Source organism: Vulpes lagopus, chromosome 4, assembly GCF_018345385.1.
Source record: "Vulpes lagopus strain Blue_001 chromosome 4, ASM1834538v1, whole genome shotgun sequence".
Classification (NCBI taxonomy): Eukaryota; Metazoa; Chordata; class Mammalia; order Carnivora; family Canidae; genus Vulpes; species Vulpes lagopus.
In genome coordinates, this window is record NC_054827.1 from 85,373,397 (window position 1) to 85,392,070 (window position 18,674).

Genomic DNA, 18,674 nt, shown 5'->3' on the forward strand with positions numbered 1-18,674 from the left:
CCTGGTAATGAGAGACCCACAGAGGGACTTGAACTCTGCCAACACCCCTAGCTGCCTTCAGCTCACGTGCCCCAAGGAAACCAGGCGGTCTTCATGTCCTGGGCTGATGGTGGGCCTGCACACAAGCACAGAGGACATGAGAGAGACCAGAAGCCAGGGTAGACTAGGGCTCCCCAGCACATACAGATCCTTCAGGCAGACAGAAACCTTACTCCACCATTGACACTCTGGGTGTTGGAGCGTAACTCTGACCAATCAGAGACCACAAAGCTATGCATAAATATAATGTTGAGCAAAAGAAGTGATGAGACTCAAAAGGGTACATCTTTTTTAGGCACAAGCTGTGTATGCTTAGCAAAGGTACCTGGACTATATCCTGAAATAACGAAGAATCACTGAAGGATTTAACCGGGGAGTAATGGATTGGAATTATATTTTATAAGATCACTTTGGTAGATCAGAAGACAGAGGGCAAGATTAGACGCAGAGAGCAGAAATAATAACCTGAACCAAGACAGTGGCAATTGCAAGGAGAGCAAAGGATGAGAAGGTAAGTGAGTATGAATGATGTTGAAAGGGGGAATAAACTGATGGGGTGATCCATCAGATTAGGTATTGAGGAGACAGAGGAATATAAAAGCCTTCAGGTTCAGGCCTGAGCCAGAAGGATGGTGGAATCACCTACTAACCAAAGAAGTCAAATGAGGAGGCTGAAAGATGATGAGCTCAATTCTGATTACACTGAGCTCAAGGTTTACAGAACTCTAATGTGTGATACTGTTTATATCATTAAACACAGGACCACTGTGGTTCAATAACCTGAGTTCTCACTCGGGTTCTAGCTCAAACTTGAGCAAGTCAATTGTTATTTTGGTGCCAAAGTCTATCATTTATTCAAGTTATCTTGATACAAAATGAAGAAAATAAGACTGCCCTATTTACTTACAGGATTGTCACAAGCATAAAAAGAATGCTGTAAGACAAGAATACATCTGATTGCTGCTATAGTACACAATTTATTCTGGAAATTGTAACTCATATGATCAAAAAGAAGCCGTAAATACTGGAAAAGAAATCATGTTTTCACTATGTCAGATGACATGGAAAACATGAAATAATTATTTTTAAAAGTACTAGAAGTAAAAGACGGTTCATTTAGGTAACCAGTTTCAAAAGATACCTAACAAAATCAGTCTTTAAGGTGGAAACTTATCAGGGTACCTTGATTATGGCAGCTCCATAATTAAGCAAATGACTCTTAATTTTGTCCCAGATCATGATCTCAGGATTGTAAGATTGAGCCCTGCTCTGGGCTCTGTGCTGGGGGTGTGGAGCCTGCTTGAGATTCTCTCTCCCCTCTTCCTCTACTCCTTCCCCACCCACCTCTCTCTCTCTCTCATTCTCTTAAAAAATATTAAAATTAAAAAAAATAAAGCGAAAACTTACTTTTTTCCTAAAAGGTAAGACAATGTTATAGATATGTAATTAAACTCCAAATTTATAAATTTAAAAGAATAATCATTAAAATCCCAATTGGGAAATATACATATGAGGGAAATTCACCAAAACAACTACAACCGTACTAGAGTATGATTTTTGATTATTTTTTTCTCTATATTTTTACAAATATCTATGATCATAATAATATTGTCTATAGTTGAAGGCCTTTTCCAAGGCTTTGGAAATAAGCATTTTTCAAGTTCAAGTTAAAAATAACTCATAATAGGTCAGAGCAAAAAGGTAAATTATTTAAAGGGAGAGAATGGCTCTCCAGACAGCAAGATTTGACTGTAAGCTGATGGCAACCAAAAGAGACTGGTCAGTCATTAAAACTTAAAAAAGAGAGAGACAGTGAGAGAGAGAGAGATCAGTGAAGTGGCAATGTCCACTGCACAGTTCAAGAGAGAAATTCTTACCCTACAAATCTAAAATTGCAACCTCTCCTCAATGGTAAGACTACCCCTATTGCAGAGCAAGATATATGCCACTCTCAGATTATGCCAATAAATATCTCAGTTATATAGCTATAGATGAGAATTTGTGCTTATTCTTTGTTTATACAATTGTGACTGGCCTATCCACAAAACAAAAATGAGTCATCGGGCAGCCCAGGTGGCTCAGCGGTTTAGCGCCACCTTTGGCCCAGGGCCTGATCCTGAAGACCCAGGATGGAGTACCACATCGGGCTCCCTGCATGGAGCCTGCTTCTCCCTCTGCCTGTGTCTCTGCCTCTCTCTCTCTCTCTCTCTCTCTCTGTGTGTCTCTCATGAATAAAGAAATAAAATCTAAAAAAAAAAAAAAAAAAAAAGAATCATCATGACAGGAGAACTCCAGTTTACTTGACAATTCTATTTATTATAAATTAATAAATTAGATTCTATATACACTCCTCCCCCACAATATATATATGAACTTTAGAATTTGAGGGTAAGATCTTGGGCTTCATGAACTCACCACTATAAAGATAACTCTCCACAAGGCTTTTGAAAATACAGCCTACCATCTTTCCCAGTAAACCCAAATATCACTGTTAACTGAGAAGGTGGTTTAATTGTTAAACATGCACAATTACTATCACTATCTAAATTTTAATTTATAAATTTTTAAAGTATTATAGCTTTTCTTTCTTTGATACTCTTGATAATCTTTAAAGTGATGTTCAAAATTCATAAGTGATACAACCTGTTCTTCTTGAAATGATTGCTTAAGATTTGCATATGCTTAAGTGACAAATCATATCATAACACACAATAAATTATGAATGAAAAATCTAGTGTAACTGACTATGATTCAATGTTTATTACAAAAACACAGCATGCTGCTCCAAGTGTAATTTTCTTCTAATCTCCAAAGATAAACTAAAAAAAAAAAAAAATCTACTTTAGTCTAATCAAGAGATTATACCAATACAACATATTTAATCTTTATCTAGTGACATTTGAGCCCAGAAATAATATTTCATTAACTCAGAGTGGATGGCTGAAACAAATACAGCATTACACCAAAATTTAATAGAAGTAACATGCTCACAACTTCCCTAAAAATGATTATAATATAGTAATAATTTATTTTAAATAAGCTGAGGAAAAAGAAGAAAAGCAAAACTTAAGTATTTCAAACCAACAAATGTGGTTATTTGTTACTCACATAAAGCAACATGGTATCTAAGAAACCTGTGAAAACCTGTGAAGAGCTATTACATACCTCTCACTTGAAAAAAAAAAAAAGAAACCTGTGAAAAATGTCTATTTCTTTTAGTAAACCTTAAAATTGTCATTTAACTTTAGCAGAGAAATCTATCTAAGCATATTGTGTACACAGTTCTGGAACTTGGTTGCACAATATGAATGTACTTTACTGAACTGTAGATTAAAAATGACTAAAATGGTAAATTATATGTTGTGTGTTTTTTACCACAATTTTAAAAGATTCTAGTTACTTATTTATTTGGGAGAGAGAGTGAGTGCACAAGCATGGGGTTTGGGGCAGAGAGAGAGAAAGAAGCACACTCCCAGGACCCAGAAATCATGACCTGAGCCATAGACGCTTAACCAACTGAGTCACCCAGGTGCCCAGTCATAGTTTTATTTTATTTGTAAAGATTTTATTTATTTGACAGATAGAGAAAGCATGAGAAGGTGGAGGGGCAGAGAGAGAAGCGGACTCTCTGTTAAGCAGCAGCCTGATGTGGGACTTGACCCCAGGACCCTGGGATTATGACCTGAGCCAAAAGCAGATGCTTAACCGAATGAGCCACCAAGGCACCCGGCCGTAATTTTAAAAATAAATCTAAAACTTTTAGAAGTTTTAAAAATGTAGAAATAATGTCTTTTGAATCTTTTTCTGAGTTCATTCATTAATTTTAATATATAATGAGACATAAATTTAGGTACTGATTTGAAGTACTGATAATTTTAAGATGGGGGGGGAATGAAAGCCATGTTAATTAAATTGAGATATGTTATGTCATTTTATATATGCTAGAGATGCTTTAAAACACTATGTACCTGGCTGTGAGTTGATAATTGTGGGGGCTAGGCGATAGGTACATGTGAATTCATTACCCTATTTTCTTTACTTTTGTACCCTTGAAATTTTTTTATAAGACATTAAAAATAGGGGCACCTGGATGGCTCAGTCAGTTAAGCATCTACCTTCAGCTCAGGTCATGATCCCAGGGTCCTGGGATGGAGCTCCGCATCAGGCTCCTTGCTCAGCAGGGAGCCTGCTTCTCTCTCTCCCTCTGCCTGTGGCACCACCTACTTCTGCTCTCTCTCTCTGTCAAATAAATAAAAACTTCAAAGAAAAAAAAAAAAAGACAAGACAAGACATTAAAAATAAGGACATCTGTGCAAATAAGCAAAGTGTGAAACTCAGGAGGGCAGCAGATTGATGGAAAGGACAAGGTGGGTTTTCTACCAAGCCACAGTTAGAAGATGGCATAAAGTAAAATACAGAAATATTTTACAATCTATTTTTAAAAATATGAATTTGATATAATTAGAATAATGTTGAAGGATTTTTAGGAAAAGTAATGTGAATTTAACCAGAAAGACTACTAAAAGGAAAAAATTAAAAAATCAATTTAAATTTCTAAGAATAAAATGAAATTGTAAAGTTTTACTCTGTCTAAATTAGGAAATAAGCCCTTTCAATCAGCTGTTCCTAAGCTGTAAAGAAAGTAATCAAAATATTTCTGGTGTGTTGCTATGTAAGTTTCAAAATATAATCAAGTAGGTTTAACTAACGATAGAATTAATTGGGGGGGGGCTTTAATTCTTCTTTAACAATAACATACAAATAATCTAGTATTAACTGTATAAAATCCAATCTCAAGATTTGTATACTATTTCATTTACAGTATCTAAGTATCTCTCTTCCTATTTTTGCTATACAAAGGTGAGAGAAAAAAATTGAAAACCGATAGGAAATTATTTTATCAATAACCTATGAAAAGTCAAATCACAGGACTGAGCTCCAAAACTAATGTATTCATATCTAGTAGGTAAAAACAAAAAAACCAAAAAATTTAGAAGGCAAGTTGTTCTGAAGTATTAAACTCTGCACTAATCACCAAAGGAGATCTAAACCTAAAATAAGAACATTTGTAATTATTAATAAACTCTGTGGTAAAGAGTAAATTATGACAAGATAGAAGAAAAGGAAGCATGTGTAAAATACACAAAATAGAATACTATCAAATTCAAACCTATATATATATTACCCATATTCAGTACATAACAAGATTTTGCCACATTTCCGTCTCCTATCCCTGATTTGTTTTTTATTTTGTTAAGCTAAATTGGTGTCACTTTATACTTTTACTCCATAATCAAATATCCCTAGTTGTCTTTAAAAAGGTCCTTTTACAGTTGATTTGTTTGAGTCAGGATCCAAATAAGGTTCACAAATTACATTAGATTACGTCTCTTGGATTTCTTTTAACCTAGAGTAGTGCTGCTCAAAATATGGTCTGAACTGCTGCCAGTTCAAGAACTAATTGTTGTCAGTCCAAAAACTGTCACCGATCCTCAAAAGGTCAATATGATAAATTCAGAAAAGAAACATAAGGACTTAGAAACTTTCATACAAAACATCCAAGTGCATGGTCAGTGGACCTATGACCCTGAATCAGCCTGCTGGTCATCATCCTCCCATGTTGACTCACATATAACCTGAGCTGCACACTGGTCCCCTCTGCCCAGAAAGGATTTTTTTTTTTTTTTAAGAGAGTCGGGAACAGGGGGCAGGTGCAGAGGGAGAGAGAGAGAATCTATATATTTTTTTAAAGATTTTATTTATTTATTCATGAGAGACACAGAGAGAGGCAGAGACAGACAGGGGGAGAAGCAGACTCCCTGAGGGAAGCCTGATGTGAGACTCAATCCCAGGACGCCGGGATCATGACCTGAGCCAAAGGTAGACACTCAACCACTGAGTCACCCAGGCGTCCCAGGAGAGACAACTTAAAGCAGGCTCCACACTCAGCACAGAGCCCAACACGGGACTAGATCTTACAACCCTGAGATTATGACCTGAGCCAAAATCAAGAGTCAGACACTTAACTGAGCCACCCAGGCACTCCCAGAAAGGTTATTTTACAAACAAAACTACCTTGGTCCTCAATAACAGATAGAGGTGCAATCCTCTACTCATGTCTTTACCTAACCATTAACTTTTTAAGTAAATTGGGTCAGTAGATCTTTAGATTTCTGTATTTCTCTATTTGTTTCCTGTGGTATCAATTAACTTGGTTCTCTATCAGTTGACTTCCTAATTGATTCTACTCAGGCTCAACATTTCGAGCAAGAGTATTTCATGGATAATGCTCTGTGATTTCTGTTATAAAACTTGAGCAACTATATATTATCTAGATGTACTATTTTTAGTAATACCATGATTAATCAGTAGGTTCAGGTGATGATAGTTAAATCTCTTCTTTGTAAATTCCCCATCAACCTTTTACCTAATAGTTTCATCCACTGATTACTGTCACCTAATTCATTTCATTAGGGATTGAAAAGTAGTGATTTTCTAATTCTACCATCCTTTCTACATTTATTAGATGGAATTCTGGGGGAAAAAGTTCCCTTATCAAATTAGTATATTTAGGTACCATGAAACACAGATAATACAGGAAAGGTAAGGTAAATGCTTATTTCTTTCCTTTTGACTAACAATTTTCAAATCAAAAATATTCAATGAGTTAGGTTTGGAGACCCTTCTACTCCACTCTATCCTGTATTTGTTATTCTCTCTCTCTCTCTCTCTCTCACACACACACACACACATTATGAACTGATGGGTTTTTAAGATACTTGTATTTCAGAGGTGCCTGGATGGCTCAGTCAGTTAAGTGGCTGCTTTCAGCTCAGGTCCTGATACCAGGATCCTAGGATGGAGCCCTGCATTGGGCTCCCTGCTCAGCATGGAATCCATTTTTCCCTCTCCCTCTGCCCCTCCCCACCACCCTACCCCCTATGGCTCATGCTCTCTTTCCCTCAAATAAATAAATAATATCTAAAAAAAAAAAAAAGATACTTGTATTTCAAGCAATTGCATTCATCATTATTTGCTACCTTTTGCTCTTCTTCTTATCCTGAAGTACTCAGAATAATACACCAAAGACCAGCACATTATATTTGATGCTAAATAGTTTTTCAGTATTTTCTGAAAAAAAGAAAAAACTAAATTTCACTTAAAGCATTATTTCTACAATAAAAGACATTGAAAATTTCAAACAACCAACTACAAATCATAACCATAATACGACTTTCCATGTGTCAGAAACTGTACTAAATTCTTTGAATGTAAATCCCATTTAATCTACACAACTACCAAACTGTATGATGGATATTATTTTTATTCCTATTTTACAGGTAAAGAAAATGAAGTTTGGGGACCTTAAGTCTCTAAGTCCAAAATCCAGCTGGTAAATGCTAGAACAAGTATTTGTAGCCATGTCTAACTCTGAATTCCATGATCTTAATGAATATCTTTACTATCTGACAGACCATTCTGTTAAACAATGGCTCTCAACAAGAGTATACCACCTTCCTGAGGGGTATTTATAAACAAATCTGAATGTGTGATTGACAACATGTGACTCTTTAAAGGAGGCTCTATATATAGGAATAAACAAGATCCTTTTTAAAAATAACTTTCAGGAAAAAAAAAATAACTTTCAAGGGCAGAGGGAGGCACTACAAGGTCTACAAGCAACCTTTTAAGGGTAATACATTCACTCTCTTGACTACAGTGAAGGTTCATAGGTCTCTCTATACACGTCAAAACATCAAACTGTGCACTGTGCAGCACTGTTGTTTCCCAATTATGTCTCAAGATAACTATTTTTTTAATAAAATAAAATAAATTTCTGGAGCCTATAAAGTAAAACAACCGTATAGTTATTCTCTCTAAACAGTCCCACAAAAAAAAAAAAAAAAAAAAAAAATTAAAAAAAATAAAAATAAAAATAAAAATAAAAAAAAAAATAATAAAAAAAATAAACAGTCCCAAAAAATTATTATAATATAGTAATAATTTATTTTAAATAAGCTGAGGAAAAAGAAGAAAAGCAAAACTTAAGTATTTCAAACCAACAAATGTGGTTATTTGTTACTCACATAAAGCAACATGGTATCTAAGAAACCTGTGAAAACCTGTGAAGAGCTATTACATACCTCTCACTTGAAAAAAAAAAAAAGAAACCTGTGAAAAATGTCTATTTCTTTTAGTAAACCTTAAAATTGTCATTTAACTTTAGCAGAGAAATCTATCTAAGCATATTGTGTACACAGTTCTGGAACTTGGTTGCACAATAATATGAATGTACTTTACTGAACTGTAGATTAAAAATGACTAAAATGGTAAATTATATGTTGTGTGTTTTTTACCACAATTTTAAAAGATTCTAGTTACTTATTTATTTGGGAGAGAGAGTGAGTGCACAAGCATGGGGTTTGGGGCAGAGAGAGAGAAAGAAGCACACTCCCAGGACCCAGAAATCATGATCTGAGCCATAGACGCTTAACCAACTGAGTCACCCAGGTGCCCAGTCATAGTTTTATTTTATTTGTAAAGATTTTATTTATTTGACAGATAGAGAAAGCATGAGAAGGTGGAGGGGCAGAGAGAGAAGCGGACTCTCTGTTAAGCAGCAGCCTGATGTGGGACTTGACCCCAGGACCCTGGGATTATGACCTGAGCCAAAAGCAGATGCTTAACCGAATGAGCCACCAAGGCACCCGGCCGTAATTTTAAAAATAAATCTAAAACTTTTAGAAGTTTTAAAAATGTAGAAATAATGTCTTTTGAATCTTTTTCTGAGTTCATTCATTAATTTTAATATATAATGAGACATAAATTTAGGTACTGATTTGAAGTACTGATAATTTTAAGATGGGGGGGGAATGAAAGCCATGTTAATTAAATTGAGATATGTTATGTCATTTTATATATGCTAGAGATGCTTTAAAACACTATGTACCTGGCTGTGAGTTGATAATTGTGGGGGCTAGGCGATAGGTACATGTGAATTCATTACCCTATTTTCTTTACTTTTGTACCCTTGAAATTTTTTTATAAGACATTAAAAATAGGGGCACCTGGATGGCTCAGTCAGTTAAGCATCTACCTTCAGCTCAGGTCATGATCCCAGGGTCCTGGGATGGAGCTCCGCATCAGGCTCCTTGCTCAGCAGGGAGCCTGCTTCTCTCTCTCCCTCTGCCTGTGGCACCACCTACTTCTGCTCTCTCTCTCTGTCAAATAAATAAAAACTTCAAAGAAAAAAAAAAAAAGACAAGACAAGACATTAAAAATAAGGACATCTGTGCAAATAAGCAAAGTGTGAAACTCAGGAGGGCAGCAGATTGATGGAAAGGACAAGGTGGGTTTTCTACCAAGCCACAGTTAGAAGATGGCATAAAGTAAAATACAGAAATATTTTACAATCTATTTTTAAAAATATGAATTTGATATAATTAGAATAATGTTGAAGGATTTTTAGGAAAAGTAATGTGAATTTAACCAGAAAGACTACTAAAAGGAAAAAATTAAAAAATCAATTTAAATTTCTAAGAATAAAATGAAATTGTAAAGTTTTACTCTGTCTAAATTAGGAAATAAGCCCTTTCAATCAGCTGTTCCTAAGCTGTAAAGAAAGTAATCAAAATATTTCTGGTGTGTTGCTATGTAAGTTTCAAAATATAATCAAGTAGGTTTAACTAACGATAGAATTAATTGGGGGGGGGCTTTAATTCTTCTTTAACAATAACATACAAATAATCTAGTATTAACTGTATAAAATCCAATCTCAAGATTTGTATACTATTTCATTTACAGTATCTAAGTATCTCTCTTCCTATTTTTGCTATACAAAGGTGAGAGAAAAAAATTGAAAACCGATAGGAAATTATTTTATCAATAACCTATGAAAAGTCAAATCACAGGACTGAGCTCCAAAACTAATGTATTCATATCTAGTAGGTAAAAACAAAAAAACCAAAAAATTTAGAAGGCAAGTTGTTCTGAAGTATTAAACTCTGCACTAATCACCAAAGGAGATCTAAACCTAAAATAAGAACATTTGTAATTATTAATAAACTCTGTGGTAAAGAGTAAATTATGACAAGATAGAAGAAAAGGAAGCATGTGTAAAATACACAAAATAGAATACTATCAAATTCAAACCTATATATATATTACCCATATTCAGTACATAACAAGATTTTGCCACATTTCCGTCTCCTATCCCTGATTTGTTTTTTATTTTGTTAAGCTAAATTGGTGTCACTTTATACTTTTACTCCATAATCAAATATCCCTAGTTGTCTTTAAAAAGGTCCTTTTACAGTTGATTTGTTTGAGTCAGGATCCAAATAAGGTTCACAAATTACATTAGATTACGTCTCTTGGATTTCTTTTAACCTAGAGTAGTGCTGCTCAAAATATGGTCTGAACTGCTGCCAGTTCAAGAACTAATTGTTGTCAGTCCAAAAACTGTCACCGATCCTCAAAAGGTCAATATGATAAATTCAGAAAAGAAACATAAGGACTTAGAAACTTTCATACAAAACATCCAAGTGCATGGTCAGTGGACCTATGACCCTGAATCAGCCTGCTGGTCATCATCCTCCCATGTTGACTCACATATAACCTGAGCTGCACACTGGTCCCCTCTGCCCAGAAAGGATTTTTTTTTTTTTTTTAAGAGAGTCGGGAACAGGGGGCAGGTGCAGAGGGAGAGAGAGAGAATCTATATATTTTTTTTAAGATTTTATTTATTTATTCATGAGAGACACAGAGAGAGGCAGAGACAGACAGAGGGAGAAGCAGACTCCCTGAGGGAAGCCTGATGTGAGACTCAATCCCAGGACGCCGGGATCATGACCTGAGCCAAAGGTAGACACTCAACCACTGAGTCACCCAGGCGTCCCAGGAGAGACAACTTAAAGCAGGCTCCACACTCAGCACAGAGCCCAACACGGGACTAGATCTTACAACCCTGAGATTATGACCTGAGCCAAAATCAAGAGTCAGACACTTAACTGAGCCACCCAGGCACTCCCAGAAAGGTTATTTTACAAACAAAACTACCTTGGTCCTCAATAACAGATAGAGGTGCAATCCTCTACTCATGTCTTTACCTAACCATTAACTTTTTAAGTAAATTGGGTCAGTAGATCTTTAGATTTCTGTATTTCTCTATTTGTTTCCTGTGGTATCAATTAACTTGGTTCTCTATCAGTTGACTTCCTAATTGATTCTACTCAGGCTCAACATTTCGGGCAAGAGTATTTCATGGATAATGCTCTGTGATTTCTGTTATAAAACTTGAGCAACTATATATTATCTAGATGTACTATTTTTAGTAATACCATGATTAATCAGTAGGTTCAGGTGATGATAGTTAAATCTCTTCTTTGTAAATTCCCCATCAACCTTTTACCTAATAGTTTCATCCACTGATTACTGTCACCTAATTCATTTCATTAGGGATTGAAAAGTAGTGATTTTCTAATTCTACCATCCTTTCTACATTTATTAGATGGAATTCTGGGGGAAAAAGTTCCCTTATCAAATTAGTATATTTAGGTACCATGAAACACAGATAATACAGGAAAGGTAAGGTAAATGCTTATTTCTTTCCTTTTGACTAACAATTTTCAAATCAAAAATATTCAATGAGTTAGGTTTGGAGACCCTTCTACTCCACTCTATCCTGTATTTGTTATTCTCTCTCTCTCTCTCTCTCTCACACACACACACACACATTATGAACTGATGGGTTTTTAAGATACTTGTATTTCAGAGGTGCCTGGATGGCTCAGTCAGTTAAGTGGCTGCTTTCAGCTCAGGTCCTGATACCAGGATCCTAGGATGGAGCCCTGCATTGGGCTCCCTGCTCAGCATGGAATCCATTTTTCCCTCTCCCTCTGCCCCTCCCCACCACCCTACCCCCTATGGCTCATGCTCTCTTTCCCTCAAATAAATAAATAATATCTAAAAAAAAAAAAAAGATACTTGTATTTCAAGCAATTGCATTCATCATTATTTGCTACCTTTTGCTCTTCTTCTTATCCTGAAGTACTCAGAATAATACACCAAAGACCAGCACATTATATTTGATGCTAAATAGTTTTTCAGTATTTTCTGAAAAAAAGAAAAAACTAAATTTCACTTAAAGCATTATTTCTACAATAAAAGACATTGAAAATTTCAAACAACCAACTACAAATCATAACCATAATACGACTTTCCATGTGTCAGAAACTGTACTAAATTCTTTGAATGTAAATCCCATTTAATCTACACAACTACCAAACTGTATGATGGATATTATTTTTATTCCTATTTTACAGGTAAAGAAAATGAAGTTTGGGGACCTTAAGTCTCTAAGTCCAAAATCCAGCTGGTAAATGCTAGAACAAGTATTTGTAGCCATGTCTAACTCTGAATTCCATGATCTTAATGAATATCTTTACTATCTGACAGACCATTCTGTTAAACAATGGCTCTCAACAAGAGTATACCACCTTCCTGAGGGGTATTTATAAACAAATCTGAATGTGTGATTGACAACATGTGACTCTTTAAAGGAGGCTCTATATATAGGAATAAACAAGATCCTTTTTAAAAATAACTTTCAGGAAAAAAAAAATAACTTTCAAGGGCAGAGGGAGGCACTACAAGGTCTACAAGCAACCTTTTAAGGGTAATACATTCACTCTCTTGACTACAGTGAAGGTTCATAGGTCTCTCTATACACGTCAAAACATCAAACTGTGCACTGTGCAGCACTGTTGTTTCCCAATTATGTCTCAAGATAACTATTTTTTTAATAAAATAAAATAAATTTCTGGAGCCTATAAAGTAAAACAACCGTATAGTTATTCTCTCTAAACAGTCCCACAAAAAGACTGAGATAAAGACTGAGGTTTGAAAAAAGAAAAAAAAAAAAAGACTGAGGTTTGTAGGAAGTAAGCAAGTGACTAATTCATAATTTCCTTCGCAAAAGTGGTACAGCACTGCAGAAATTAAGTGGCAAAAATACTAACCTCTCAAAATTCAGAAGAGAGGTATCTGCTTTGCTGACAGCCCCCTTTACTAATTCAGATCAATAGTGTGCACTGAGGTAGCGCTTGGTAAGTAACCACAGTCATAGTGTGCACTGAGGTAGCGCTTGGTAAGAAACCACAGTCATATCACACACACACACATCTCAACCCAGAAATCATCAATTGGCCACTCATACTCCCATATTATATACCACTAGCATGTTGGGTTTGGTCCTATTTTTGAAAACTCTTATTAATTAGTCACCAATATTTGAAAATTTAGAGATTTCTCCCCCCAAAATATTTTACTTTTCTTAAAAGGTCTGGTAACCCTTGGGTCCATGTTCCTAAGCTGGTAAGAAGACAAACATTCTGCTTAGCCACAGGCCTTAGGACTCAGTGTCCATATTGTCTTGTACCCGGCAGCTTGATCCGTTTATGTTACCATGCCTGGACTCCAAGGCTTTTGAGTCTGTAGTCCTTGCCCTAAGGTTACAAAGATTTTCCCCAGTGTTTTGTTTTGTTTTGGTACTATCTATGGGCTCATCCCCACATTAAAACAAAACAAAACAAAACAAAACAAAAAAAAAAACCTGTCCTTAATTAGAGGTACAATTCTAACTCTGCAGGGTAGGTAGTTTTCCTAACTCAGCAGGCAGTGGCAACAAATACGAAACCAGACATAGCCATATCCATCCCTGAGGCACCAGCCAGACAAGAATAAAAACAAATCCTGGAAACTAGTTCTTGGCACACTAGTTTCAACAAATTCAGTGAAGAAATTTTTTTTAAGATTTTATTTATTTATTCATCCAAGACAGAGGCGGAGACATAGGAAGAGAGAGAAGCAGGCTCCATGCAGGGAGTCGAGGGAGTCGAATGTGGGACTCAATCCCAGGACTCCAGGATCACGCCCTAAACTGAAGGCAGATGCTCAACCACTGAGCCACCTAGGCGTCCCCAAGTGAAGAAATTTCTAACAGATATTTTTATTATTCAATGAATCTCTCTCCTGGAGACCTTCCCCAGCACCCTTCAATGTGTGTGTGCGCACGCACACACATACACACACACACACACACAGTCTCAGCTCCCTCCCTAACCTTCTCCTCCCCTATTCTACTAGATCACTGAAATGGTAACTGGAGTATCTATTATTCTAGCTCCAGTTTAAGACAAAAGAAAATTCCTTGGGGTATCTGGGTGGCTCAGTGGTTAAGCATCTGCCTTTGGCTCAGGTAGTGATCCCAGGGTCTCAGGCTCCCTGCATGGAGCCTGCTTCTCCCTCTGCCTGTGTCTCTGCCTCTCTCTCTCTGTGTCTCTCATGAATAAATAAAATCTTTTTTTAAAAAAAAAAGAATAACCATATAAATTATTACAAGTCAAAAGATATCAGAAACCTACATTCCTTCAATGAATTAACAGCCAATATACATTTTTTTTAATCATTATATATCAGGGGATCCCTGGATGGCTCAGTGGTTTAGCGCCTGCCTTCAGCCCAGGGCGTGATCCTGGAGACCCAGGATCGAGTCCCACGTCGGGCTCCCTGCATGGAGTCTGCTTCTCCCTCTGTGTCTCTGCCTCTCTCTCTCTCTCTCTCTCTCTCTCTCTCTCTCTCCCTCTCTCTCTGTGTCTCTAATGAATAAATAAATAAAATCTTAAAAAAAGATCATTCTATATCAGAAACATGGATATTAAGTTACGATGAAGACAATAAAAGATAAATAAAAACTCAAACATAATAGCAAACAAAATTATAAAACACTCGGGAAAAAGCTTAATAAAATGTGCTAATAATAAAGTCATGTTATTCTGGAGCAGGAGATACCATAGGGGCTTATGACTGTCCAACCACTAACTTAAAGAGTGGGGCTGGTGTCTCCCATGATACCCTCTGAACCTCACCCCCATGATAGCTTAGCTGGCACAAAAGAGAAATCATGGCCTTTCTCTCCAGTGACACTGTGGATCAGATCAAGACCTGCATTTCCCTGGCTTAGCTCTGAATCAAGGAATCAGCTCAAAACTATTCACATATCTCTGAGTTCATATAGCAAACAGAGCCAATAAGCAGAAAATTGGGAATTACCACTTTTTTAGGAATCAGATTAAGACATCACACAGAGAAAATTTATCCTTTCAGAAAATTATCTCAAGAAACTTTTAAAGAGATTTTTGCAGGGAATCTTACTAAGTGTATGTGTGAAAAGAGATAAATCCATAGGCCTTTTATATTATTATTATTACTGAATAGAACCAAAAGAAAGAATGCTTTGGAATGTGTTTACATTATTAAGAAATTCTCAATTAATTCATTTCTTAATATTTCAGAATTTGTGGTTGTTTGACTATAGTTTGGTTTCAGGATTATCTTTCCACTCTCTGGACAAAAGTACTTTCCTAAGAAAATTAATAGTGTAAATAAATGGTTTGAAGCACCACAGAAGCATCTGTTTACATTCAGATAATTAATATGCTAAGCATTCTTATCTATTAAATTAAAGCAGGTCACCTAAGGACTTTTCTAGATAATACTTCATTAGCCTAATTATAATGAGTATATATAGTTGAAACAATAAAATGGACATCTGTTTTAAAATATTCTTCAATTTAAGCCTTTTACTAAATCAAACTAGCTTTCACACATTAGTTTCAATTACTGAGGTTTTATATGGCCAAAAAAAACCTTCATTAAAATAGAAAATAAAAATTTCTGTTCTTACCTTTGAAGTTCTCCATTCCCAACCATCACCTATCTCCTGTGAATGTTTAATGAATTCTGCACAAAAATGCTGGAACGTTTTTTCTCCAAAGAACTCATCTTCTTCCATATTAAATGATAACTGCAATATAAAAACTAAGTATAAGCATCAGCTGTAGAATGAATGCTAAAAGGAATTCTGCTAAATCACTTACTTCTTTAAACAAACCAAAATTTGGGACGTAGAATGGAAAATATCCTCAGAGCCATTCCAAAAAAGCACTGTTTCCATCATTCTCACTCTATCCCCATTTTTTAATCAGAAAGAAAATGTGATCAACATGAAAACTTAAAACCTAGATTTATAACAAATACACATCTACAGTTCAAAAAGTTAAATATATCCATAAATTTAGTTTCCAGAACTTAATCTTACTTCTTCTAAGCTAATGCTTCCAAACAATCTCCTCAGAGCGTCCTTCTCTACTTTCTACCTTACTTAGCTTTTATATAGATAGTATGGCAGTGCTTAGTAGACCTGAGCTGTTCTTCACACATTTTTAGAGTTCAACTCACTAACAATTGATGTTCTAAAGTCTGAAAGTTTTGTTTTTCAAGGTGTAAGGTTATGATCACCTAAGTAATTACCTACTCTATCAAAATCCACAAATGTAACAAATCAAGCAATAACCACATATGTGTTAATATATAAATCTGTCCAAAACATGAACCACTATTTATAAAAAGAGAATTTAGAACTAGAAGGAAACTGATAGATTATGTAGTTCAAGACCCTTAATGAGAAAAGTTAAACCAAGTGAATTCCCACATTCTCCTCATTGGTGATAAGCACCATTAGGACAACTAGCACTTGTTAATCGATTACTTTGTCAAGCACCCTGCTAAACACTTTACATACCCATTTAATCTTCACACAACCCAAAGACAGTTGTTATCTCCATTTCCCAAATGAATAAGAAAAAAGTAATCTGCTCAAGAAATGCAAATAAGAAAGGATTCAAACGCCTGTTTGGTTCCTCAGCCAATGATTTGTCTATACTAGTTGATTTTCAGTCCAGTGTTCTTTCCAATTACTGAAATTTAGTAAGACTTATACAGAAATTTGTTTTTTCACCAATAAACAAATACTGAATATTTACACTAGGTTCTTTGCAGGTGAAGGTTATACAATTTTTAAAAAAATTATAAATGTATATATATATATATAGTCCTTGCCTTGTAAGAGCTCACATTATAATGAAGGGACAAAAGCAATAAAAGTCATTACAGTAGAAACTCTCTTAACCAACCCCCATTCAACCAACATGCCAGGTTAACTGACATAATATCCATTCCCTTGGTAAACATTGATGCCTACAACATTCTGATCATGAAGTACCTCTGCTCCCATTAGTTTAAGTTCAAAACCACATCTGTATATTATAAATACATACTTTAATTAAATGCTATACAAACCAAACCAATAAAATACAAGTAAAAAAGAAAAACTGTTATTTCTATGACTTAATGCCTTGGAAAGACTTTATAAAGGTAAGTCTCTATAAGAAAAACAAACTATTATTGAAGTAGGCATGGACAATGCAACTGAAAAGAATGGTGGGGGTAAAAAAACATACAAACCTAGGATTCCATGCTCAGATTACTACACAAACGGCTTAAGAAATCTAGAGAAACGGAAAATCTAGAAAACGCATTCTGCACTCAGTGTATTCATGAAGGAACAATGAATTCCATTCAAGTACCCATCTCTACAAAAATCCCTTGACCATACATGAGACAACTGACAAATGTATTTCCGTTCTGAGTCGAAATAAAATGTTTCATGTATACATGAATTTTTTTTAACTCTTGCTTTAATCAACTGTTTCAATTAATTGCTCAACTCGCAATCCTGACAGCATTGGAAAACAGGAGTTCTATTTAAAGTATATGCAAAAAATAAAATAAATAAAATAAAATAAAATAAAATAAAATAAAATAAAATAAATAAAGTATATACAAATGATGGAGTCCCTTACAAAGAGGGGATGGTGTGGGAGGGTGTGTGGGGTGGGCGTGAAGATGAATCTTTAAGGTATATAAGAGTTTTTGTAGCACAGATTGTCAGTGGGTGAAGCACAAGGGTTAGAACAGTGGTCCAAGCAGGGAGGATGGTATGAACAAAGGCAAGTTAGGGTGAAGAGAATTCTAAGTCCGAACTCAAAAACATGATGCAGAAAATGTAAGGTGATGATAGAGATAGTCCAGTCACATTCAAGTTAAACTTGTCTGCCCTCTATTGGAGCAGAATGGCAGAGGAAAGGCTTCAAGGGTACAAGATTGAAAAGTTTATAAACTTCTTGAAGGGAGACTTATGTGCCACTCAAGAGTTTGGACTGGAAGGCTGTGATTACCTTTAGCAATAGTCAGCTCCCCAGGGACAAGAACCCGCAGGGAGCCGAACTGAACACATGCAAAGTTCAGGTTTTGCTGGGTTGATTCAACGGAAGGAAGGATAAGGGGAGGAGAAGGAATGAAATATGTTCATGAGAAAAGCTCAGAGTTCCAGATGAGGTACGAAAGGAAAGATACCAAGAGAAGGTTGAAGTGGCTGGGAAAACATGGTTGTATCAAAGAATATTAGATATCCACAACAGCTAAGAACAACTGTAGCAAAAGGAAAGAAAGAAGACCAAGAAGACACTGAGACTTTAGAACTTTAGGAGGTCTTAGCAAGTATGTAAAGTAACTTACAGAAAAAGGTCATTGCAGCTCAGGAAGTTTAGAAAACTATGAGGCTTGTGTTTGCTGTTTTCCACGTGGATGCTGAAGTCACTTAGAATTATCTGGAGAGTTGGTGGGGGTAGAGAGCTCTTTAATGAAGACAGAAGATCAAATGAGAGATTTGTAAG

The 18,674-nt window shown here is 35.6% G+C and overlaps 1 protein-coding gene across 3 annotated transcripts in view; it reads right to left on the reverse strand.

Annotated features, from left to right (window-relative positions):
• Positions 1 to 18,674, reverse strand: part of ATG10 (autophagy related 10) — a 215,337-nt gene that overhangs the window by 186,725 nt on the left and 9,938 nt on the right. For all 3 annotated transcript variants that reach the window (XM_041752105.1, XM_041752104.1, XM_041752103.1), the window contains exon 2: positions 15,785 to 15,904. In XM_041752105.1, coding sequence (XP_041608039.1) covers positions 15,785 to 15,892 — 108 coding nt within the window. In that variant the 5' untranslated portion in view covers positions 15,893 to 15,904. The remainder of the gene's footprint in view (positions 1 to 15,784; positions 15,905 to 18,674) is intronic.